The 25,229-nt window shown below is 42.7% G+C and overlaps 2 protein-coding genes across 2 annotated transcripts; both read left to right on the forward strand.

Moving 5' to 3' along the window:
* Window positions 1-786: 786 nt before the first annotated feature.
* On the forward strand, window positions 787-25,224 carry LOC134202155 (BTB/POZ domain-containing protein 19-like; the record flags this gene model as incomplete). The annotated part of the gene is made up of 5 exons (XM_062677203.1): window positions 787-1,681; window positions 1,950-2,106; window positions 2,175-2,340; window positions 24,941-25,074; window positions 25,207-25,224. Coding segments are annotated over exons 1-5 (684 nt in total), but the record flags the coding sequence as incomplete, so codon positions are not given.
* Window positions 24,154-24,849, forward strand: LOC134202152 (probable small nuclear ribonucleoprotein E). The gene is made up of 2 exons (XM_062677200.1): window positions 24,154-24,378; window positions 24,528-24,849. The coding sequence occupies exons 1-2, from the start codon at window positions 24,243-24,245 to the stop codon at window positions 24,665-24,667; spliced, it is 276 nt and encodes a 91-aa protein (XP_062533184.1). The 5' UTR covers window positions 24,154-24,242; the 3' UTR covers window positions 24,668-24,849.
* Window positions 25,225-25,229: the final 5 nt, after the last annotated feature.

Raw genomic sequence — 25,229 nt, forward strand, 5'->3', positions numbered from 1 at the left:
GCCAGGTGGGGCGCATTATACCGTCTTACCCTATAAATGTGTATAGTTGTAGTTGACCAGATTTTGATCGTAGCCCTTTTGTAATTCTTAATACAAATTTCCAATCAGCTTATCATCACCCGAAAAGAATGGAGTAAGAAGGTTATTTATTTAAATTATTTAAATTATCTTCAATAGTCAATGGTCGTCCCCAGTATGATACACCGATAAACCCCTTATTGATAAGGTTGAACTACGTTTCTCTAAATTTAAAATCAATTGGTGGAATAAATGGAACAAAACTTTACTAAATTTCAATCATATTTTCTAAGTCTGCTGCTACATTCATTGAAAAACTAAACTTTATTCAAAGTGTTTTTTTTTAAATTCGGCTAAAAAGATAATTTTGAGTCGGGATCCCAAAGTTCTTTGCAGAATCCCAGAAGCTTTCGTAATATTTAAGTAACATTATTAATCTTTGCAAATCCGTAATATGCGTTTAAAACTTAAGATTCTTTTAAGTGTTTTAAAATATCGCGGGACATTCCTTTCATTTTTAGTTAAATGTATCAACAGTACTTTGTCTATACACATCTTTGATCCATGCAGCACAAACGCATACGCTTCTCATGATCGTTAAAACTGAGACTGATTTCAATAGAGTTTTCCATTAATCTACGTTAAATATCTACCGTTTCTATACATATTGCAGGACAAAAGACCGTATTGAAACAACGGATCAAAACATAAAACAGGGAAGAACCACAACAAGATAAAACAGCTACATACGCGATCGCCCAAGCATACCTGGTCAGTCAGGCGATCGTCCGTCTGGAATCCCAAAGAAAAAACGAAGAGAGTTAACTGCTCTGGTTGGCTGCTGCACACTGCCGGTTTGGGCTCAGTCAGTCGGTTAGTGTCTTCAGTTGTCCATAAGTGGGCCAGGTTCGTCGCTTTCCCAACTTAAATCTCCGCAATTTTTGAAAGGATCTTATTGAAAATAGTGTTTACGTGACCGTTTCACTATGCGCAGCATCATTAAAATAACGACGTCTTTTGAATTACGTTAGATTAGTTGTTTTGAAAGGTTTTTTCAATCGATTGGATTCACTGATTTGAGGATCATTATTTTTGTTGGCTTATGCTTTCGGGTGGTGTGAGTGAGGTGCAAAAGAATTGGCTTACCTGTTGCACAAACATAAGCTCAGGATCGAAGATCTCGATGTGTTTACGGTTGATGCTTGTTGGTTTTATCGCACGTGTTTTGTTTATGCTCCATCGTGCCCTATGTGGTTTGTTGCGTATTGCGTAAGAAAGCGAGACGCCGATCAAAACATAAAACGTGATCATTCTTTAGCGGGCTAGAGAACGTGTTTTGTGTATTTACTTGATTTGTTTACGACTCGGCGAGAGCTGGTGAATGACCCAAGTGGTGCTGGGCCTGCGCGAGTGAATTTATTTTGAGACGCATATCGGCAAGGAATCTCGATTGAATGAAATACGAAATTAGCTACCACAGTGACTCCGAGAAGATGGGAAGCCGTGCGCAGTCTGTGATCTGTGACAAGGTGCTGGCAGGATTGCCGCAGCTGTTGGATGATCTACAGAAACTGTCCGACGATCAGGACACGGCGGATGTGGTGTTTATTCTGGGGACAATCGAAGAGAGGATCTACGCACATCGGATTATTTTGATGGCAAGGTTTGTACAGGTCATGAACGTAGAAAAAATGCAAGCATTTATAAGAAGCCCGGAATTAAATTTAATTGATATACAATACTTGGTAGACATACTGAGTAAACATTGATTTGTCTTTGAGGCTTTACCCATAAATGGCAAATACATACATGAATAATTTAATGAAACAAGTCATGCACAAATTATGTTACTTAGTAATTTGATACTGTGAAACTAACAGCTTCTAAAAAAATCAAAACATTTTTATTAGACTACATATAACTTTCTGCAGGTGCAAATCCTTTCAAACACAAAAACGTGGCGAGATATGCCGAATACCTGGATGCTCGGTTCTCCCATCTGCCCCCGGAACACCCACTCCCATCCGTCTGCCACATATTGAACCGGACATATTTCGTCAGTTCATTCTCTACGTGTACACTGCAAAGGTGGGCAATCGATTTCAATTCTTTTTGTTTTGACTAAATCTTACATTTTCAATGATTTTATTTTTCAGATTATGTTGCAGGACTCGAAGGTATTCGAAATGATGACCTTGGCGCAGGATCTTGGCGTTGAGGAGCTCAAAATCGCCTGCGAGGAACACGTGAGAACCACCATGTCGGTAGCCAATGCATGTACGTTTCTTGCCGCCGTTATGGAAATTCAAGAGAAAGCTTCAGGTAAGTTTTAAATTTACGAAAATTCTACGTTTAGGGTTACAGGACGTGTATCACTGATAGTGTAAAAAAATGACTGCAATATCCTTATCAAAATCAAAGACCTTTATTATTTTCATAGTCACAAACATATATTTCAGTACCTTAGGGTACTGCTACATGTAGAACGTATGTTCTGTTGTTTTTGATAGTTGAATAATTTTAAACTTGTTTTAAATATCTTTTTTGTCGAGTTTTTTGACTTTTCTATTTGGGGGTAACTTTGATTATCAAACGTTTCGATCATTTATCAATTGAAAATTATATTAAAAACCCTGATTAATCCACCTAGCGGTAATGGTGCCTTTCTCGTGCATTATAAAAATAGTATTTTGGCCATTACTCTTGAGCCCATAGTCCGATCTGGCCAATTTTCAATAAGAAACAATGGTAGAGTATCCTGCGTCGAATGCAACTTGTTGCGAGTAAATCGGTTAAAGATATGTGCCTGAAAAAAGGGGTGACATTTTTTACTCAATTTTTCTATAAAAAAGTGGTATTTTGGCCATAACTTCCGAGCCCATAGTCCGATCTGACCAATTTTCAATAGGAAACAATGGCAGAGTATTCTGCGTCGAATGCAACGTGTTGCGAGTAAATCGGTTAAGGATAAGTGCATGAAAAATGAGTGACATTTTTTTCTGTGAAAAAAGTGGTATTTTGGCCATAACTTCTGAGCCCATAGTCCGATCTGACCAATTTTCAATAGGAAACAATGGCAGAGTGTCCTGCGTCGAATGCAACTTGTTGCGAGTAAGGCAGTACCAGGCAGGCCAACAGGAGCTAGGATCCGGGAATAGGGTGTCCACCCAAAAATCGGAAAGTAGTGCTACTCAGGAGGAGCTACAATTCGGGAAGTCCAACCTGATGAAGGTGCGGAAGCGAGTCAACGAGCTTTATGACTTCGTGAAGGACAAGCACAATGTTCACACGAAGATCAAGCTTCTAGTGACAAGCATTAAGTCCGCCATAAAAGCAGCCGAACACGAACAGATCGCGCTGAAAAAGAAAGCCGAAGCAGCTGAAAAGGTGCTGAAAGATGCGGCGAAGCATACAGCAGTTGAGACACAGCAGGCACCCAAAAGTCCCCGAACCACTCGCACGGAAAAACGAGGAAGGGATTCGCCTGGAGAGCAGGAAGGCACGAAAAAGCAACGGAACGTGCAAGACTTTGCCAGCGTTCTAAAGGAACGTGTCAAGGATGGTGAGTGGCAGACCGTGGAAAACCAGCGGGAGAAGAGGAAGCAGCAGAAGGAGAATGTGGAAAAGAGGAAGGAACAGAAGAAACAAGAAAAACGTCGTTCTCCTCGGGAGAGAGTTAAAGGTGATGCCCTGATCGTAGAAGCGAGCGATAAAACGTCGTACGCAGCGATCCTGAAGAAAGTGAGAGAGGACCCGGAGCTAAAAGACTTGGGTGAGAAAGTGGTGAGAACTAGGCGGGGGAGTTGCTGTTCGTGCTGAAGAAGGATCCTACGATCAAGAGCTCGGCCTTCCGGGAGCTCATTGCCAATTCATTGGGCAGTGACGGTAACGTAAGAGCTCTAACGCAGGAAGCAGTGGTCGAGTGCAGAGACCTGGACGAGATCACGACGGAAGACGAACTGAGGGATGCACTGGTCTCACAATGCAAGCTGGGGAAGTGCAAATGACGGTTCGACTGAGGAGAGCGTACGGTGGCACACAAGTAGCAGCGATACGACTACCAGCAGAGGCTGCCAACCAAATGGTGGAGGCGGGCAAGGTAAAAGTAGGATGGTCGGTGTGCCCGTTGAGATTCGCCCCACGAGTCACCAAGCAGATGGAGCGATGCTTCAAATGCATGGCGTTTGGCCACCAGGCGCGAAACTGCAAAGGCCCGGATAGATCCGGTCTATGTAGGAAATGTGGTGAAGAAGGACACGTTGCTAGGGACCAGGGTTGTAAATATTCGGCAGCACTGGATGAAGGTGATGTTTTTTTATATCATTTTTTTATTTTCTTCCTGCTTTGAAATCAACCTCACATTCCCGGAGAGGCAGAAAAGTAAACAAAGAACTCACATCACCCACAGCGCCGCGAAGATGAAATATACCACAGCAAAATGTACACATTCACCCAGCAAATTGAAAAAATTCACCACGCGTTTAAATGGGCCACTCACAGTCATACGGTAAGGCGCGAACTGAGCAGCATGTCAGAGCGACTTGTGAGTGGCTGAATGCGAAATTTAATAGTCGGTGTTGGAAATGATTTTTCGGCTGCACCCAGTCGCACTCACCACGGCGGCGATGAAGGCGACAGCAGATTTTACTGAGATCCATGTTTTTCACTGCATTGACTGTGAAATATTTCTACCCTGCTAGGGACTGCACGAAGCAACCAAGATGCCTGCTCTGCAAACCGGAGGACGGAAACGACCATACGACGGGTGGCTTCCAATGCCCTACATACAAGAAGGCGATGGCGGGCCGGGATTAATGGAGATCATCCAGTTGAATCTCAATCATTGCGACACCGCACAGCAACTGTTGTGGCAGTCGACAACAGAAGCAATGTGTGACGTGGCAATTATTGCTGAACCGTATCGGATCCCTCCTGACAACGGCAACTGGGTGGCGGATTCATCGGGGATTGCAGCTATCCAAGTGATGGGCAAATTCCCTATTCAAGAAGTGGTAGACAGCTCAAGCGAAGGTTTCGTTATCTCCAAAATCAACGGGATCTACGTGTGTAGCTGCTACGCACCCCCAAGATGGACTTTGGAGCAGTATAACCGGATGCTGAACTCACTCACGGAGAAGCTGATCGGCCGAAAACCGGTAATCATAGGAGGCGACTTCAACGCTTGGGCAGTGGAGTGGGGAAGCAGGCTGACTAACCCCAGAGGTTACAGTTTGCTGGAGTCGTTGGCAAAGCTGGACGTCAGGCTGTGCAACGAAGGTACCGTTAGTACATTTCGCAGAGATGGCAGGGAGTCCATCATCGACGTCACGTTCTGCAGTCCGTCGCTGGTGAGGAACATGAACTGGAGAGTTAGTGAGGACTATACACATAGTGATCATCAGGCGATCCGGTATTGTGTTGGAACACGAATGCAGACGGTACGGCGAGAGATTAGGAATAGCGGGCGAAAATGGAAGGCGAAGGACTTCGACAAAGATCTTTTATCGAAGCACTCCGAGCGGACAGCGGCGCTACAAATCTCGATGCAGACGAGCTGACAGAAACTCTTGCGAGGGCATGCGATGCGACGATGCCAAGGAGACTGGAGCCAAGGAAAAGCCGGCGGCTAAATTACTGGTGGAACGATACTCTTGCTAGCCTTCGTGCTGCGTGTCTCAGAGCCAGAAGACACTTTCAGAGAGCAAGGTCTGAAACAGTCAGAGCGGAGCGTAAGATAATCTTCCGTGAAGCTAGATCGGCCTTCAAACGGGAGATTAAAGTCAGCCAATCCAACTGCTTCAAGGAGTTGTGCCGAGAAGCTGACGCTGATCCTTGGGGCAACGCTTATCGGGTCGTAACAGCGAGGATCAGGGGTCCAGCGACGCCAGCGGAAATGTGTCCGGACAAGCTGAAGATCATCGTTGATGGTCTCTTCCCGCAGCATGATTCTACGATGTGGCCACCTACACCGTACGTAGATGAAGACGGAGTAACCATTGCAGGTATGCAAGTCTCCAACGACGAGCTGTCATCAGTGGCGAAAGGTCTGAAGATGAAGAAAGCTCCGGGTCCGGATGGAATTCCAAACGTGGCTCTAAAAACTGCGATACTGGCGTTTCCAGATTTGTTTAGGATGGTGCTGCAGAAATGCCTAGCAGATGGTAACTTTCCGGATAGGTGGAAGATCCAGAAACTAGTGCTGCTGCCGAAACCAGGAAAACCGCCGGGGAATCCAGCATCGTATAGGCCCATATGCCTGCTGGATACACTGGGGAAGCTTCTGGAAAGGATTATCCTTAATCGGCTGACGCAGTTCACCCAAGGCGAGACCGGCTTATCGGAAATGCAGTTCGGATTCCGAAAAGGCAGATCGACGGTGGACGCAATCAGGACGGTCATTGAAGTTTCAGAGAAAGCGGCCAAGAAGAAGAGGCGCGGCAATCGATTCTGCGCTGTAGTAACGATTGACGTCAAAAACGCTTTTAACAGTGCCAGCTGGGAGGCTATCGCCGCAGCGCTGCACGGTATGCGGGTTCCTGACTACTTGTGTAGAATCATTGAAAGTTACTTCCAGAACCGGATCCTGGTTTACGAAACGAATTCGGGGCAGAAGTCGATTAGGGTTACCGCAGGTGTTCCGCAAGGTTCCATTCTAGGCCCGACGCTGTGGAACATTATGTATAACGGAGTTCTAAAACTGAAGTTGCCCAAAGGCGTGAAGATTTTCGGATTCGCGGATGATGTCGTTCTAACGATAACCGGAGAGTCGCTGGAAGAGGTAGAAATGCTGGTGGCGGAGACGACCGACGCAGTTGAAAACTGGATGAATGGAGTCAAACTGCAGCTTGCTCACCACAAAACAGAAGTGATGCTGGTTAGCAACTGCCGCGAGATCCAGCGGATCCAGCTTACCATAGGAGGGCACAACATACCGTCCGTGCGGGCTTTGAGGCATCTAGGAGTGATGATCGACGACCGGTTGAATTTCAACACCCATGTAGACTATTCCTGCGAAAAGGCATCTAAAATGGTCAGTGCGTTTGCAAGGATCATGCCGAACGTGGGTGGTCCTAAAAGCAGCAGTAGGCGTCTTCTGGCAGCAGTAGCATCCTCGATACTGAGGTACGGATCTCCAGCCTGGGGAGCTGCGCTCAAGACGAAACGTAACCGCAGAAAGTTGAACAGTGCGGACGTCATCCACCACCGGAACTGTCGGACCACCTCTGCAACCCGAAGACGAAGACGGCGCAATGCGCGAAAGCGTCCCCTGCGATAGCCGCCGGTAGTCGGGGCACCATCAGTGCGGAAGTTTCCTTCACCGGAACTGGTGGACCACCCTCGACGCCGGGGGAAGTCAGGAGGATTCGAGTGAGGAAGTTTTCGGTACGACCGCCGAGGGATCGAGACAACGTAGCAGTGGATCTCAGCAAGCCAGTCGGCGAACTAGCCTAAGCTAGGGGCCGGAATTTTAGAAGTTCACGAGCACAGCCGACACCCCCCCAGGTTGTTGCAGCATCCCGAGGTCACGGGGGGATCGAGATAAGGAGGATAAGGGACCCGGTTTATCCGGGAGGCAAATTTTTAGCAGGTCGGGAGGAGCCCATCTCTGTTCGCCTTCGAGCATAGTGTGGATGCTCAAGGTGTCTGTCGCGCAGATTTTTGATGGCCTTTAACCCTTGTAAAAAAAAAAAAAAAAAACACACGCACACACACACACACATACACACAGGCATCACCTCAATTCGTCGAGCTGAGTCGATCGGTATATAACACTATGGGTCTCCGGGGCTTCTATAAAAAGTTTGTTTTTGGAGCGATCATATAGCCTTTACCGTATACTTAGTATACGAGAAAGGCAAAAATGGTATAATTTTCGATCCCATAGTCCGATATAGCCAATTTTCAATAGGAAACAACGGGACAGGATTCTACGTCGAATGCAACTTGTTGTGAGCAAATCGATTGAGGATAAGTGCCCGGAAAATGAGTGACATTTTTTACACGATTTTTTCGTATGAATTTGTATTTTGGCCATAACTTCTGATCCCATAGTCCGATCTGACCAATTTCAAATAGAAAACAATGGGACAGGATTCTGCGTCGAATGCAACTTGTTGCGAGCAAATCCGTTGAGAATAAGTGCCCGAAAAATGAGTGACATTTTTTACGCGATTTTTTCGTATGAATTTGTATTTTGGCCATAACTTCTGATCCCATAGTCCGATCTGGCCAATTTCAAATAGGAAACAATGAGATAGGATTCTGCGTCGAATGCAACTTGTTGTGAGCAAATCGGTTGAGGATAAGTGCCCGAAAAATTAGTGACATTTTTTACGCGATTTTTTCGTATGAATTTGTATTTTGGCCATAACTTCTGATCCCATAGTTCGATCTGGCCAATTTCAAAAACGAAACAATGGGACAGGATTCTGCATCGAATGCAACTTGTTGCGAGCAAATCGGTTGAGGATAAGTGCCCGAAAAATGAGTGACATTTTTTACGCGATTTTTTCGTATGAATTTGTATTTTGGCCATAACTTCTGATCCCATAGTTCGATCTGGCCAATTTCAAATAGGAAACAATGGGACAGGATTCTGCATCGAATGCAATTTGTTGCGAGCAAATCGGTTGAGAATAAGTTCCCGAAAAATGAGTGACATTTTTTACGCGATTTTTTCGTATGAATTTGTATTTTGGCCATAACTTCTGATCCCATAGTCCGATCTGACCAATTTCAAATAGGAAACAATGGGACAGGATTCTGCGTCGAATGCAACTTGTTGCGAGCAAATCGGTTGAGGATAAGTGCCCGAAAAATGAGTGACATTTTTTACGCGATTTTTTCGTATGAAATTGTATTTTGGCCATCACTTCTGATCCCATAGTCCGATCTGGCCAATTTCAAATAGGAAATAATGGGACAGGATTCTGCGTCGAATGCATTTTGTTGTGAGCAAATCGGTTGAGGATAAGTGCCCGAAAAATGAGTGAAATTTTTTACGCGATTTTTTCGTATGAATTTGTATTTTGGCCATAACTTCTGATCGCATAGTTCGATCTGGCCAATTTAAGATAGGAAACAATGGGACAGGATTCCGCGTCGAATGCAACTTGTTGCGAGCAAATCGGTTGAGGATAAGTGCCCGAAAAATGAGTGACATTTTTTACGCGATTTTTTCGTATGAATTTGTATTTTGGCCATAACTTCTGATCCCATAGTTCGATCTGGCCAATTTCAAATAGGAAACAATGGGACAGGATTCTGCATCGAATGCAACTTGTTGCGAGCAAATCGGTTGAGGATAAGTGCCCGAAAAATGAGTGACATTTTTTACGCGATTTTTTCGTATGAATTTGTATTTTGGCCATAACTCCTGATCCCATAGTTCGATCTGGCCAATTTCAAATAGGAAACAATGGGACAGGATTCTGCGTCGAATGCAACTTGTTGCGAGCAAATCGGTTGAGGATAAGTGCCCGAAAAATGAGTGACATTTTTTGAGTAGTTTTGCGCACACACACACACACATACACACACATACACACACACACACACACAGACATCACCTCGATTCGTCGAACTGAGTCGATTGGTATATAACACTATGGGTCTCCGGGCCTTCTATAAAAAGTTTGTTTTTGGAGCGATCATATAGCCTTTACCGTATACGAGAAAGGCAAAAAAAAAGAAAAACGTCTCTCAAAGCGAGTTGTTGTAGATAAAACAATAGAAGAACTAACTGAACTGAATTACGATAATATCAAACTTTTTTAATAATTCTCGGAGACCTATTGTATTATGTACCATACGACATAACTAGAAGAAATGAACAAAATGTCTATCTGCTGTGTGTGTACGTTTGTGTACGTGTGTGTATGTGTGTAATAATCCTTACCCAATATTCTCGTAACAAGTAGCATTGAATTTTATAACTACCGGCCATTTATTCTTAAAGTTATGAAGAAAATGGTAAAATTTTCACTTTGTAACATTTATAGGGGAAACTGGACACACGTGATCCCCGGGGACACATGATCCCCCTCCCCTGTTTTCTTGAAACCCAATAACATTTTTATACCACTGATATGTGTGAACAGATCAGTTAGACAGATGATTGAATATGAGTAACATTTGATGTTAGTTCTTTTCTGTATATGGATTTTAGAAAGGTTTTATTATTTTAGCGTTCTCAATTCTTTTTTTCAGCAAAGGGAAAAAGTTTAAAAAGTTTGAATATATCCAACCAAAACGTGTTAAATTTTTACTGGACGTAGTTTTATTATTGAAGAATTGATTAAGCTCATTAAATTGGTCATTGCTCATTTCACATTGAATGGAAAAATAAACCAAGATAAATAGGGGAACTGGGGGTAGGACGCCCACGTTAAGGAAAATGCCATTTTTATCAATGAAAACCACCATTTCAGCCAGTTTTCATCAGCGCATACTGAAGAACAGCATATCTGCGACTGACTACCGATAACAGATATCTAATTGTCCATTTTATTGCACAGAAATTTGATTTTAAAAGCACCCGAAAAAAATGATTTTGAAACCATGCGGGTGAGATGCGCCAGTGGATGGGTTAAAACGCGCATGTGCTTATCGTACTGATTTTCATTTTAATTGCCTACATTAAGGCAATTAACCGAATGTTTCAGCTGTTTCGGTCATACGAAATGAGCATGGGCGTAATGCCCCACACCGACCTCAGAAGTTTGAAGGCTCATAAAATCGTTTTAAAACCATTTTTGACGACGATTTCGTGTGGAACATAAAGAACACGAGTAAGCAGCATGGCTCATGGCTCAATTATTAATTTATCAATGTATAACAGCGACAGAAAGACTAAATTCCACCGAGCTAGAATTGCATCAAAACACGCAAAAATCGTTTTTCGAGTTTTTCATGTATAACTAGAGAAAAATCATGAAATATATGTATCCAATGGCAATATTTTTCATTGCTTTATCGTATAGACTATTGAAAATAATCAAAATGGGGATATTTAACCTTATTCAGGGGTGGCGCGTTTTAACCCCTATGGGCGTGCTACCCCCACTTCCCCTACTCAACATGGACACACTTGATCCCCCACAGTTTGGACACACTCAAGGACACACTTGATCCCGATATTGCATATATTAGGGCGTTTGTTGTATTCAATTACATTTGCATGTTACTGTATTACATGCAACTTATTGATCTGTTATAATTTTTCCGGTTTAAAAGTTTAAACATAACTCACAATCCAAGAATAAAGTTTTGAAAATACTCAAAAATCACTGGGTGTAAAATCAGTACTGTTAGATCTACTAATCAATTGTATTTTTTTAAGGGGTAAGTTTATTTAGAATCACTGTTTTCATCGTATTTTATCACAAGTCTCCTGTCTGTCTTTCCAAAGAACGTTTAACAAAAGGCTAATCCTACCGCTTCTATTCAGTATTTTAAAAGAAATCGCATTTGTGTACTGATAATATACACGTCAATATAATGTTTCAAGCTTGCGTGACAGTTCCACATTGATGTATGGAGTCACAAGCCTGGTATGATCACGACGGTATTGGTAGTAGTCTGGCGACCGCGATGCATCACAGACCTTTTTTGTTGGTTCCGAAATAGGCACTCCGCGATATTTACCACTGGCCATGGGTTTTGAGAACTGTGGCTGATTTTTAATATTAGAAACAGGATAATTAGATTTAGAAACAACAAAGATATATTTAATATTTATGTATCGATCACCTACACACAGAGAGATCCTCTTGGAAACATCATGATTGTCATAATATGAAATCCGAAATGAAAAGTGGGGATCATGTGTGTCCAGTTTCCCCTAAAGCAAGCGTCAGTAAACGCCTTTAGGTAGACAATTATAGTGTGAATGCCTTACACTGAGACGATGTTCATCGATTGTTTCGAAAAAGACACCATCACCGCTAGTGGAATTATCTGACTTCTCAACATTGAAAATTAAAATTTTGAAACAAAAAATAAGGATTAATTGAGAAAATAAGATTACTTATCACACAATTATAGGTACGAGCTCAATTTCTTTGTTATTATATTTACTTTGGTAGCTTGCTGTTAGTTCAAAAAATCATGTTGATTTTATTTTACACCTTTTGGAGAAAAATAAATGCAAACTCATCCGAGGACAATATCATTCAGTACAGTAGCAAATTTAGTTAAGATTAAGATAGATAGATATAAAGTAATTGTGATAACAAATAATTATTTTATTCATTATTATTTTATTCATTTCTTGAAAAAAGGTACTTCGCGGTGCTTTATTCGGGAACGGCGAATGGTTTGTTAATTCAAGGAATAAACACTTGTGTCAGGTGACTTCATGTGTTTGTCTTCAAATGTGGCTTCCAGTATCATACCTACTTGCATTTCTGTTTGATATTCCAGTTCTTTCAAATGCTCCTGCAACATTTGGAGTTGTTATGTTAATTGTTTTAGGCCTAGTACCTGTGAATGCAATCAAAGGATGTAGAAGAGTGAATATTTGCACACATAAGAAACATTTTATTAATAACTAGGCTAACTTGTCCGATCTCGCTCGAGTTTTATTTTCAATCTGTCAATCAATTAGCTGATTACAGCGTCGCACTCTAGATCGATTTTAGTTTGAGCTTGATGGTTTTCTTCAGAGCTCATGAAACCGTTGCATTTTGACGATTTCCCTACTTACCTCGTCAAATTATTCGACTCTTATGTAGTATATATTAATACATCAGAGCCCAAGACGAATCGATTGGTGAAATCTTGCAAGTCGATCCATCCGTTCGTGAATTATATTGCCTCAAAGGAAATGCAAACTTATTTTTATACATAGAAGAAGAAAGACAAAGAATTTTCTCTTCTTGTTTACTTCTTTAGCATCTATAATATTTGAATTAATTGATTTCTTTCGTCTCATATTCATCTTTATTGAAAACTTTCAATAACTCCATCGTACTCTCCGCGCATGATATAATATAACACAAGGTAATGGATCGGATTTTTTGCCTTTCTCGTATACTAAGTATACGTAAAGGCTATATGATCGCTTCAAAAACATTTTTTTTATAGAAGGCCCGGAGACCCATAGTGTTATATACCGATCGACTCAGCTCGACGAATTGAGGTGATGTCTGTATGTATGTGTGTGTGTTTGTCTGTGCGCACACACCCAAAAAAAATGTCACTCATTTTTCAGGTACTTATCCTTAACCGATTTACTCGCAAAAAGTTGCATTCGACGCAGAATACTCTCCCATTGTTTCCTATTGAAAATTGGCTAGGCCAAAATACTATTTTTATAATGCACGAGAAAGGCACGATCACCGCTAGGTGGATTAAACAGGGTTTTTACAAACTGCTTCCTCTTTGCATCAGCAGCTGGAGAGCTATTGCTTTTGAACCGCTGTATATCTTTAGAAAGTTACACAATTTATTGTGGGATTTAAAGTAATTTAAGAAAAAATACCTCGCCATTTGTCGTACATCTGTTGCAAACACTTTTGTACAACATCGACGCGTTTTGCCTCGCAACCCTTAATTTGTAAGTTTACGACCTTTTTAGCTACTTTTTTAATGCTTACTGGAATAGTTTGATTTGTCATGTGATTGTTACAAAAAATCACTTGGAGCGCTTCCTTCTTCGTTGGGATTCGATCCTTATGAAATGTTGAACGACAGATTGCTTTGATTATTTTTAGAAGAAAAGTAGAAAAATCCGCATTAAAAACTGATCAGTGATCACCATTGAGGACATTCTTCTTCAATAAATTAATGGTTTACTAACAAGTCTAACAAAGCAAATCTCTCGCTTAGTTTCATAGTGGCGTAACTGGGGTATACCCTGTTAGGCATAAGTACGTTAGACATAAGGACGTTCGGCATAAGTACGTTAGGCATAATGTACGTATGGCATAATGGACATATGGCATAATGGACGTTAGGCATAAATTGACCCAAAGAACAGCCTATGACATAAAGAAGGCAGAATTATGCCAAACGTCCATTATGCCTAACTTATATTATGCCTATCGTCCATTATGCCTAACGTACTTATGCCTAACGTCGCGGACCCGCGTAACTGTATTGATCGATTTCTCATAATCGATTTTATATTTTGTTAATAGCTCAATTATTTCAAAAGCTACAACCGTGATTATTGATTCTGGTGCAAGATACAATCATCCTTTATCACACCAAACCATTAAATCATCGACAAACTAGCGCAATTCAGTACAATAATAAAATAAAACCATGAACAAAGATATATCGATCTATACAGTTACGCCCCTATGAAACTAAGCGCGAGAAATATTTAGTTACTGAAATCTCTCAATGAAGATCTTGATGTAACTCCATGTAATTTGGACTATTTTACGAGAAGGTCGGAAAAACCATTTTGAAGAAACATCTAACATTTTGGCGAGGCAAAAGTGGCACTAACTTACAATGTACTTGCGACTCTACTCACTATCCATGCCAGAATACCGATTCGCCGACGCGTGGTGCTTTGTTCCCTAGGAGCTGCCAGCTAAAAGGCGTTTTGCCTCATGAGTTTTCCGGCAACAGAATATCACCACTTTTTTGAAATGTGAATATTATCAATATGATTGAGATTTTTGACAATTTTTGAATGGCATCAACTAGCTATCTCGTTTAACTGATGCATAATGTAAAAATACTTATGAATAGCGTTACAAATAGGACAATAAACTCCCCCCCCCACCTTCCTCTAATTTGCGTCACATAATATTTTTTACCAACTATTAATATTAGCTAATATTACTTACTAGTTAATTTGTGGACGCAGTAGCGACCGTGATGTCTGTTGTCTGTGATTTTTTTCATCAAATGCTGTGTCTGGTTGTCTAAGGTTGTCACTGGTTTTGTTTTCTGAATCTGATAGTAAAAAAGAATGTCAAATATTTTATTTTTTGTGGGAATTTCCCCGCTTACTGCGTCTGGTTGGCTAGTCACAGGACAGACAAACAGGGCGATTAAATTTATGATGATGATTACTCCTGAGATTGCAAATTTCATTTAATAATTAAATTGCCTACAAATGTTCAGAAATGTCAAAATATTTTCTCACTCATATGATATGGTCAAAATGTTGAAAACATATACAAAATTTGAGTATAGTATTATGTGAATAAGAATAAAAACAAAAATAATTTTTTTCCATAAAGATTAGCAAATAGCATAATATGCCTCTTGAAAGGAGGCTTCCGAGCCTCTTGAAAGGAGGCTTCCGAGCCTCTTGAAAGGAGGCCCTCCGAGCCTCTTGAAAGGAGGCCCTCCGAGCCTCTTGAAAGGAGGCCCTCCGAGCCTCTTGAAAGGAGGCCCTCCGAGCCTCTTGAAATAAGGCCCTCCGAGCCTCTTGAAAGGAGGCCCTCCGAGCCTCTTGAAAGGAGGCCCTCCGAGCCTCTTGAAAGGAGGCCCTCCGAGCCTCTTGAAAGGAGGCCCTCCGAGCCTCTTGAAAGGAGGCCCTCCGAGCCTCTTGAAAGGAGGCCCTCCGAGCCTCTTGAAAGGAGGCCCTCCGAGCCTCTTGAAAGGAGGCCCTCCGAGCCTCTTGAAAGGAGGCCCTCCGAGCCTCTTGAAAGGAGGCCCTCCGAGCCTCTTGAAAGGAGGCCCCCCGAGCCTCTTGAAAGGAGGCCCTCCGAGCCTCTTGAAAGGAGGCCCTCCGAGCCTCTTGAAAGGAGGCCCTCCGAGCCTCTTGAAAGGAGGCCCTCCGAGCCTCTTGAAAGGAGGCCCTCCGAGCCTCTTGAAAGGAGGCCCTCCGAGCCTCTTGAAAGGAAGCCCTCCGAGCCTCTTGAAAGGAGGCCCTCCGAGCCTCTGCTTTCGTTGTTTATCCTGTGCTCCTGAGACCATTATTTGGAAAGGAAGACAAAAACAAACAAAAAATTGAATTTTCAAATAATCGAGGATGAACAACACTCTCAAGCGTTTACATATCCAAATTATCAATTGATAAAAACTCGCTAGAGAGTAAGAATTTATCGATAATTGTATCTTGATTCTAAATATTGGTAAATGCTACTTTTAAACTTATTTTCCTATAACACTTATAACACCTAAACACAATGCCAAACATCCGATTGAACTTCATTGTTGACATTAAATTGGTATTAGATAAGTTTAGGTTTACATTAAAATGATAGTTCCGTGTTTATTACCAATCGATTCCAAAATTTGAAAAATTATCGCCAATGACAACTCGCCTACTTTTCACTAATGAGAAGTTATCAAACAAAAATTCCAATAATTATCGTTTGAGAGTGATTCAGCACAACCCTGACTGATAAAGCGTCTCCACAAGACTGGCCAGCTTAGTATGGGGAGAAAATCTCTCAAAATTTCAGCTCAATCGCTTGTTGCATAAGCTGGCGCAATTAATTTGAAGTCTGTATGGGGATTTCAGTCAAAATGTATAAGAAAATACACCTCCGTCACTTATTCGATCTGGAAATTGGTTCTGATTGCTCGATTGAGCTCAGATTTGCAAAAATGGCAGTTTGTATGCTACAGAACAATTTCACAGAACGTTGTACGATGACTAAATTAACTTTTACTCAGCTTTCGACTAATTTATTAGGAGCTGAATTGTGTATTTTTGGATTTATTGATAGAATCGTATCAGCCGAAAACTATATAAAAGTTAATTTTATCATCATACAATGTTCTGTGAAATCGTTCTGTAGCATACCAACAGCCGTTTTTGCAATTCTGAGCTCAATCGAGCAATCAGAACCAATTTCCAGATCGAATGATTGACGGAGGAGTATTTTTCTGAAATCCCCATACAAACTTCAAATCAATTGCGTCAGCTTATGCAACAAGCGATTGAGCTGAAATTTTGAGAGATTGATTTTCTCACCCAAAGACACAATCATGGGGGGCGCCCCGTGGAATTCGACAACTTTTTGTTAATAAATTAACGTCCAAGTCGGGTGGTTTAATCCCCGGAAATAGGCAATTAACTTTGATTGAACTGAAATTTTTGTTTCCTGGGCCAGTCTACTCTGCACGTTAAATCTCGGAAATCCATCTTCCAGCACGAATTTTTCAAAATTTCAAAAACCACTGACACGATTCAATTTTATAACAGTTGAATCTCTACACTTCATGGGATGCTTTGAGCATGTTTTAGCTCTTGTCCAAATTGATAAAATGGCGACAAATCACATGGACATTACCAACGTTAATTGGAACAGAGACTAAGCGCCTGCCACTAAGTCAGTCTAAAGCCCCAGTGGCTCATTACAGAAAAGCCCATCGTGGAAGCTGGGCTGTCAACGGCGTTTGGTGCTCATCCCATGGAGTAAGTCAGAGCAGACGCAGTGAAGAAGTTATAATTGCTTCACGTGAGTTGCGTCGGACTATGCGTTTACTCCGGTAAACACCTAGGAATTGTCGGACTATCGACGCCAGAACGATAGATCGTCCGGGGAACCGCACGACGACGAACAGAGTGGAACACACGCGGCGGACACTAGCCAAGCACCAGCGGACAAAAGGGAATCGGATTTGAGTGTCAAACACTAAACTCGCGAGGAAAATCTATTTTAGAAAAGAGTATTTATTTCTAGCGTATGGTGGTATGAACGTTTACAAGACGCGGCAAACTTTGTTGTAATAATAATTGTCTGAGAAGGTTGCCAGTTTATTATACAGTGGAGCTGATTATCTAGGCATACATTAGGGAAGAGCGTAATCATTGTCTTCCGACACTCCTCCTCAATGTGTAGCTCCTTTACGGTAACACCCCAAGCATTTCTCTGAATCGCTCGAGCTTCCCGGGGCCAAGCGGTTTCGTCAACACGTCAGCTGCCATGGCGTCAGTAGGGCAGTACTCCAGGGTTAGCTGTTCATTCTTGCAGAGCTCCTCGACGAAACGCTCTTTTGTGTCGATATGCTTCGACTTCCGACTCGATCTCCCTGTCTTCACAAAAGTAATGCAGCTCTGGTTGTCCTCTTTCAAAATCGTTGGTAGGGTTTGTTCTTCATCGAGGTCACAAAGCAGGTGCCTCAGCCAAATGGCGTCTTGGCTTGCCTCACATAGGGCGACGTACTCCGCTTCCATGGAGCTGAGTGTCACGCAAGTCTGGCGTCTGCTCGCCCACACAATCGCACCAGCACCGAAGTGAAACACGAATCCTGACGTTGACCGACGCGTCTCGACATCATCGGCCCAATCCGAGTCGCAGTATCCTGATAATACACTACTATGATCTGCTGTTAGATTTAGACAGTACTTCTTCGTACCTTGCAGGTAGCGCAGCACCCGCTTAGCTGCCGTCCAATCACGTTCTGTAGGCTTAGCAAACCTGCGCCCCAGAATAGCCACACATGCGGCAATGTCTGGTCGGGCGCAAACCGAAAGATAGAGCAGGCCGCCTACCAAACTCCTGTAGTGCGTCGGATTCTGGAGATTTTCACTGGTATCGACGTTTTTAGCATACCCAGGATCCATTGGACATTTAGCTGATTTAGCCTGGCTCATCCCGAATCTCTCCAACAGCTGATCAATGTACGTAAGCAACCGCAATTTAAAAGTCCCAGTTTCGCTTTTCACCTCCATGCCCAGGAAGTGACTAACGTTCCCCAGGCAAGTTAACTCAAACACGTTGTTGAGAGCGGCGTGTATCCGGCTGATATCTTCTTCGTCAGCAGATGCGATAAGAATATCGTCGACGTATACTAACAAAAACATTGTTTTACCACGTACCTTTTTGAAAAACAGACATTGATCTGCGATAGACTGTTGAAACCCAAGCCGGCCAAGAACGTCCTGCAGCTTCTTATTCCAGCATCTTGCCGATTGTCGTAGGCCGTAAATGCTACGCTTCAGTCGACACACCAACTCCTCCTGACCTGGTACCGCAAACCCTGGCGGTTGTTTCATGAACACTTCTTCTTCGAGTTCAGCATTCAAGTATGCCGTCTTGACATCGAGATGTTTCACAATAAGTCCTTTCTTCGCAGCCACAGCGAGGAACGTGCGGAATGTTGCCTGTTGCGTCACAGGAGCATACACTTCACCAAAGTCAATACCGTACTTTTGCGCATACCCTTGCGCCACAATGCGGGCTTTGCACCTCACCGCCTGTCCCGATTCGTTCTTTTTCACCTTAAAAATCCATTTCGAACCGATAACCCTGCGGCCTTTGGGCGGCGACACGAGTTCCCAAGTCTCGTTTCGACGATGCGATTCGAGTTCATCAGCCATTGCATCGCGCCACACTTGTTTTTGTTTCGCTTCTTCAACACTGTTTGGTTCTTCTTCTTTGGCATATTCCGCACTTCCTGCTGTAACTTCAAAATCTTTGAGATACTGAGGCACAACACCACGATTCATCCTTGTAGATCGCCGTACTTCACGGCTTCGGGGCTCTTCCTCGTCGCTCAAAGAGTCATACACACTTTCACCACTATCATTGTCATTAGGTTCATTTTCTCGTCGCTGCACATTAAGAGGATCTTCTTGTGTTTTCACACCCACTGTTTCTTCTGCGTCTCCCGTGAACGGCGAAATCTTCACTTTTTCCACTGCTATGCGGCGCTCCTCCTCAGGAACAATCGGAAACTCCAACGCTGACGATCCGTTGCCGAGTTCAATGAACTTAACATCCCGGCTCACTGTGATCTGGTTGGTCGCACGATCCACGAATCGATAACCCTTACTTTCCATAGAGTAGCCAACCAGAGTCAACTTTCGCGCTTTACTCTCCATTTTCGCTCGCTTCACTGACGGTATATGCACAAAAGCCTCACTTCCAAATACTCGCAGATGACTGAGGTCTGGTTTCCTCCCCCACCACAGCTCATATGGTGTGCGTTGGATCGATCGAGATGGCAATCGGTTCTGGAGATAGGTGGCCGTCAGCACGGCTTCGCCCCAAAAACGCTTCTCCAGTCCGGCATCTAGCAACATGCAGGTTGCCATTTCGGTAATTGAGCGGTTTTTCCGCTCCGCGACTCCGTTGGACTGCGGCGAGTAAGCCGTAGTATATTGTGGCACGATCCCCTCCTTCTTGTAGAAGCTTCGCAAGTCAGAGTTATCGAACTCTCCGCCGCCGTCAGAGCGGATCACGCGTGGCTTACGTCCGAAAATATTTTCGACTCATCTCACAAAGTCCTTAATGTTTCCCGCAGCTTCCGATTTGTTCTTCAGCAAATACGTTACAGTAAACCGGCTGTGATCATCAATTAGATGCATCACATAACGATTGCCACTTGGAGTCGTTTCCTTCATTGGACCGCACAAGTCGGTGTGGATAATGTCGAGCACTTGGTTAGATTTTCTCTCAACCACTGGTAGAAATGGAGCACGAGCCGATTTCCCCTCGGCACAGCATTCGCAAACAATTTTCAGGTTACATTTGCTTACCTTTACTCCTGTTGCCATATCGTCCGTTAACAAACGCTCCACTGCCACCCAATCACGGTGACCCAGACGCCGATGCCACTGATGTCTGCAGTTTTCAGTGTGCTGACCTACTGTAGCGGCCAACGAAGCCGCACCCTGGCGCAAGTGATACAATCCACAACTTCGGCTACCAGTTGCAACTATATCACCGCTTTGATCCAAAATTTTACAGTTATCCTTCCCGAAGGTCACATTAAGTCCCTTTTGAACCAACTGACTCACAGATATTAAACTGGATGCGAGTCCGGGTACAAACTGCACTCCACTCATTTCGATCTTCACCGTTTTCTCTTTATCGTCTATACCAAATAGTACACCACATCCTTGGCCGAGAATCTGGGTTCGCTTACCATCGGCGAGGGTAATCCATCCTGCTTCATATTTCTTCAGTGAAGTGAAGAACGACTCATCAGAAGTCATATGAGCGCTGGCTCCACTGTCGATTATCCACGACGAAAATTCACGACCGACGGTAAACGCAACATTTCGCACTTCACTGTGAGCAGCCTTCGCCTTCACTTGCTCTTTCTTGACTGCCTCCTCCTTTTGAGAAGCAAGGTATTTCCGGCAGTTGCGCTGGAGGTGGCCGGGTAGCTTACAAAAATGACACGTTCGAGTTTCCTTCCGCGGCTTGTTTCCTGAACGATTCATTTGAGAACGCATAGCCTTTTCGGGTTTTGCTGAGGCTCCGTCACGCTCACGACGGCGTTGGTACTCGTCCATCAAACGAGCTTTAACGACGTCCATTGAAATGTCGTCGTCTGACCTGTTATCTAACACGGAAACAATCCCGTCAAATGACGGAGGAAGACTGCGTAAGAGCATACAAATTTTTGTGTCAACATCCAATCTCGTTCCGGCGGCATCTAAACGATCGAACAGATCGTCGATCTCACTGAGGTGCTGTTCGAGATCACCGTGTTCAACTAAATTGATCGCGCACAATCGCTTCAATAGCGAAACCCGAACCGAACGACTTGTCTTCTGGTGATAGCTCTTCAGTGCTTCAAAAACATCACGCGCGTACTTTTTGTTTTTCACGAGTGGGAGCTGGCTGTCTTCCAGCAGCAAAACAATCGTGGCTTTCGCCTTTCTATCGGCACTGCACCAATCTTCATCACGGTCTTCTTCTTCTTCTGGAACCGGATCATTCACCGTGTGCCAAAGATCCTCCCGGCACAGAAGCATTTCTAGACGTATCTTCCACGTCTGCCAGTTTTGCCCATTCAATTTAGGCACACCGAACCTCGCGTCAACCATCGTTCACTCTCTCGCGATTATGTGCTTCTCACCCAGAGGGAAAATAACACTACCTCTCTTCCTCCTCGTGCGGAGGGAAAAACGCAAAACGTAACCTCAAATCTTCTTTCGCGCACTGGGGCTCTTCTCTGGGGCCATTACCTGTCGGACTATCGAAGCCAGAACGATAGATCGTCCGGGGAACCGCACGACGACGAACAGAGTGGAACACACGCGGCGGACACTAGACAAGCACCAGCGGATAAAAGGGAATCGGATTTGAATGTCAAACACTAAACTCGCGAGGAAAATCTATTTTAGAAAAGAGTATTTACACAGACAAACAGACGTAACACTAGAGAAATTACCATCGACCATGACTTCAACGATCATTTTGAATTTGATTGATTGCGCGTTTCACAACTAGGGGCGCTGGCATCGTAATCCTTCGAGTTTGACATTTCACTCCAGCGCCTTCTGGTGACAATATCATACAAAACATTGTTTCGTGTAACATGCTCGCAAGATGGTGGTAGAGGAGTTGACCGATGGATTTTTCAGAAAAATGTTCAAGCTGTTACGTCTGTTTGTCTGTGGTATTTATTTCTAGCGTATGGTGGTATGAACGTTTACAAGACGCGGCAAACTTTGTTGTAATAATAATTGTCTGAGAAGGTTGCCAGTTTATTATACAGTGGAGCTGATTATCTAGGCATACATTAGGGAAGAGCGTAATCATTGTCTTCCGACAGGAATCAGCAAAAACGAGCCGAAGTTTCACAGAACGCATCCACTGCAGCAGCGAAGACGATTCCGAGCCCCTCTACTGGTATCAATAGACGTAAGCGAGAAGTTGCCGTCAAACGTCCCCAAGTTTTCGAGAGAAAACGCGCGTGTAAGTTAGCAGAAACGAACTGCACCACCTAAAAGCCTTGGAAGTTGCATTAATTCGACGTCTATGCTGGATTGAAGTTTCCTGTTAGCCTTGCGAACAAAGGCGCAGAATCCAGAGATTGCGAGATAGATTCTTGATTTGATCTTGGATGTTTTTGAGTGGGAAACATTCTCAACACTCTGGGCGTAGTGTTTCCATTGACTTTGTCACATACTCATGCAAAGCTTTCAATTTATAACTAAAGAAATGCTAATAGATAACTAAGTTGAAAAGCAGGCCAAGTTTCAGTTGGAATGTAGTGCTATGGGAGAAAAATCCTGCGAATTGCGATACACGTACGCGATTCACTGATTCAACGAAACCGAATGCTAAGGTGCCTGCCAGAGTAAACGCGACGAGCGATGCGGCGCGACGCGACTCACGTAAAAGAATAACAATCATTATCAACAGGCTGTCAAATTGCACTGTCGCGTCGCGTCGCATCGCACGTCGCGTTTACTCTGGCTTGCCCCTAAGCTGTAAGCAAGTTTTCAATAGTAAATATTATCATACATAAATATTGTAACACACTGCAGTCGGTTTTTACGCGGAGGATATGGACCGCGTAAATTAAAACAACGTGAAAAACCGCGAAAATCCCAAAATATGTCTGAATGAACCACGGAAATCCCAAGATTCGAGTGAAAAAAATCGTATAAAAAGCGATTCCAGTTAAAATAACCGCGTAAAAAGCGATTTCAGTGTACACTGGGTATGAAGCGTTGACTCTTCCTTAATCGAATGGTCCAAGAAAATTGAAAATCCACCGAGAAACGGCTGAGATATTAACAGTCAAAGTCTATCATATTTTCGTGACGTTTTTCGATTTTTTGCAATCGTAAAGTGTACCCCATTAATAGAAAAGACAGACGTAGTTCTACGTCAAAAATCCCGGAAACGTCATGAAATATTTATGAAAGGAACAAACACATTAGAATATTTTTTACCACGTTCATACCGATAAAAGTTGTATAATTGAGATTCCAGCTCGATAGCGATTAGCCAACCTAGGCATGCAAGTCTCTTAATAAAAATAATAATAATAATAAGACAGGGGAACTGAACTGTTCCATTTTGCATCTCACTGAACATATATTCATCTCATCGCAAAACAAAGAAGTACAGCACCAAACTCGTCGCTTTTTTTTGCTAACAAGCTAACTGGTGAAAAAATCACAAAAATGAGAAACAAATCAAATTCCTTCTCATTGCTTTGTCTTTGATGGGATGGAAATAGGAGCTATGGGTTGAAGTGCCGAACCGTTCCCCTATTCAACTATTTTATAAATCGTTATTATTTATTGTTGAATTTCATCAAAATGAGACTGCTTATTTTATCAGTGTGAAGTATTTTGTTCGTTTTGCCATCTATGCGAGAATAGCATTAATCTCTCAAGTTTATAATCGGGTTCAGCTAGTTCCCACTAGGTGGCGACTCAATCGGTTTGCTATAATATTTTAGACATACAAGCGAAAAAGACTATCATGGTTGCAGTTGTCAAACGAAACGTCACAATCGGCTTGTTTTCATTCTTGTTCGCGTCTTTCGTTCGGGGAACGTTTGGTTAAAATTTGATACGGAAAAGTGACTGAATTTCGGCCAGGAAAATGTCGTTCAAAGGCTCCAAAGTGCAAAAGGTGATGGTTCAACCCATCAACCTGATCTTCCGCTACCTGCAGAACAGATCCCGTGTCCAGGTTTGGCTCTACGAGAACACTCACCTCCGAATAGAAGGCCATATCGGTAAGTATCCTACTTGCGGCATCCTGAGCATAACCTCAAACTAAATTTTGGAAGTACACCAAATTCTATTTTTACGCGATTGTTTCGGAGTTGGTGACTACATTTTGTTTGAAAAATATTCATTGAATTATTTTATCCATTCCTTCCAGTCGGTTTTGACGAATATATGAATCTGGTGCTGGACGAGGCCGAGGAATACAACATCAAGAAGCAAAATCGACGTCCACTGGGACGAATAATGCTCAAAGGCGACAACATCACCCTGATCCAGAATGTGGTGACGAACTGAGCGAGATTGGAAGGCGGGAAACTCCTGAATGATCAATGTTTTACGAATAATTTAATTTCACAACAATAATTGATGTTTCTCATTGAAGAAAACAATTTTTCAGAGTGTGATGGACGATGAACTCTTAGTGTAAGCTGTGAGCCGCTGCTGTATAATATAAATAAAAGTGAACTAAACGAAAAGGATTTAGTGTTCAATGTTTCAACTCCGAAAAAAAAATCTTTTTATCCGTGATTTTTAGCAGTGCTTTAAACCATTTTGGAATACTTTTAGGTGCAAAATTTGCCACACCATTTTTGGAGAAATGCATCACCTACATCGCAGAAAATGCATCGGAATGCGTAAAGACAAATGCTTTTCTAAATTTAACCAAGGAAGGATTGATTCAGGTCATTTCCTATGATAATGTAAGTATTTTTTGTTTAATTTTTTTCAAATGCAACATTTTTGAAAATAATCAAATTTCATTTTTTGTTTGCATTTAAATTTTTAAGAGATTTTTATTTCTTATCTTAATTAAAAATTTCCTACTTTTCCAGCTTGGCTTAGAGGAAGAAGATGT

Source organism: Armigeres subalbatus, unplaced genomic scaffold, assembly GCF_024139115.2.
Source record: "Armigeres subalbatus isolate Guangzhou_Male unplaced genomic scaffold, GZ_Asu_2 Contig1041, whole genome shotgun sequence".
Lineage (NCBI taxonomy): Eukaryota > Metazoa > Arthropoda > Insecta > Diptera > Culicidae > Armigeres > Armigeres subalbatus.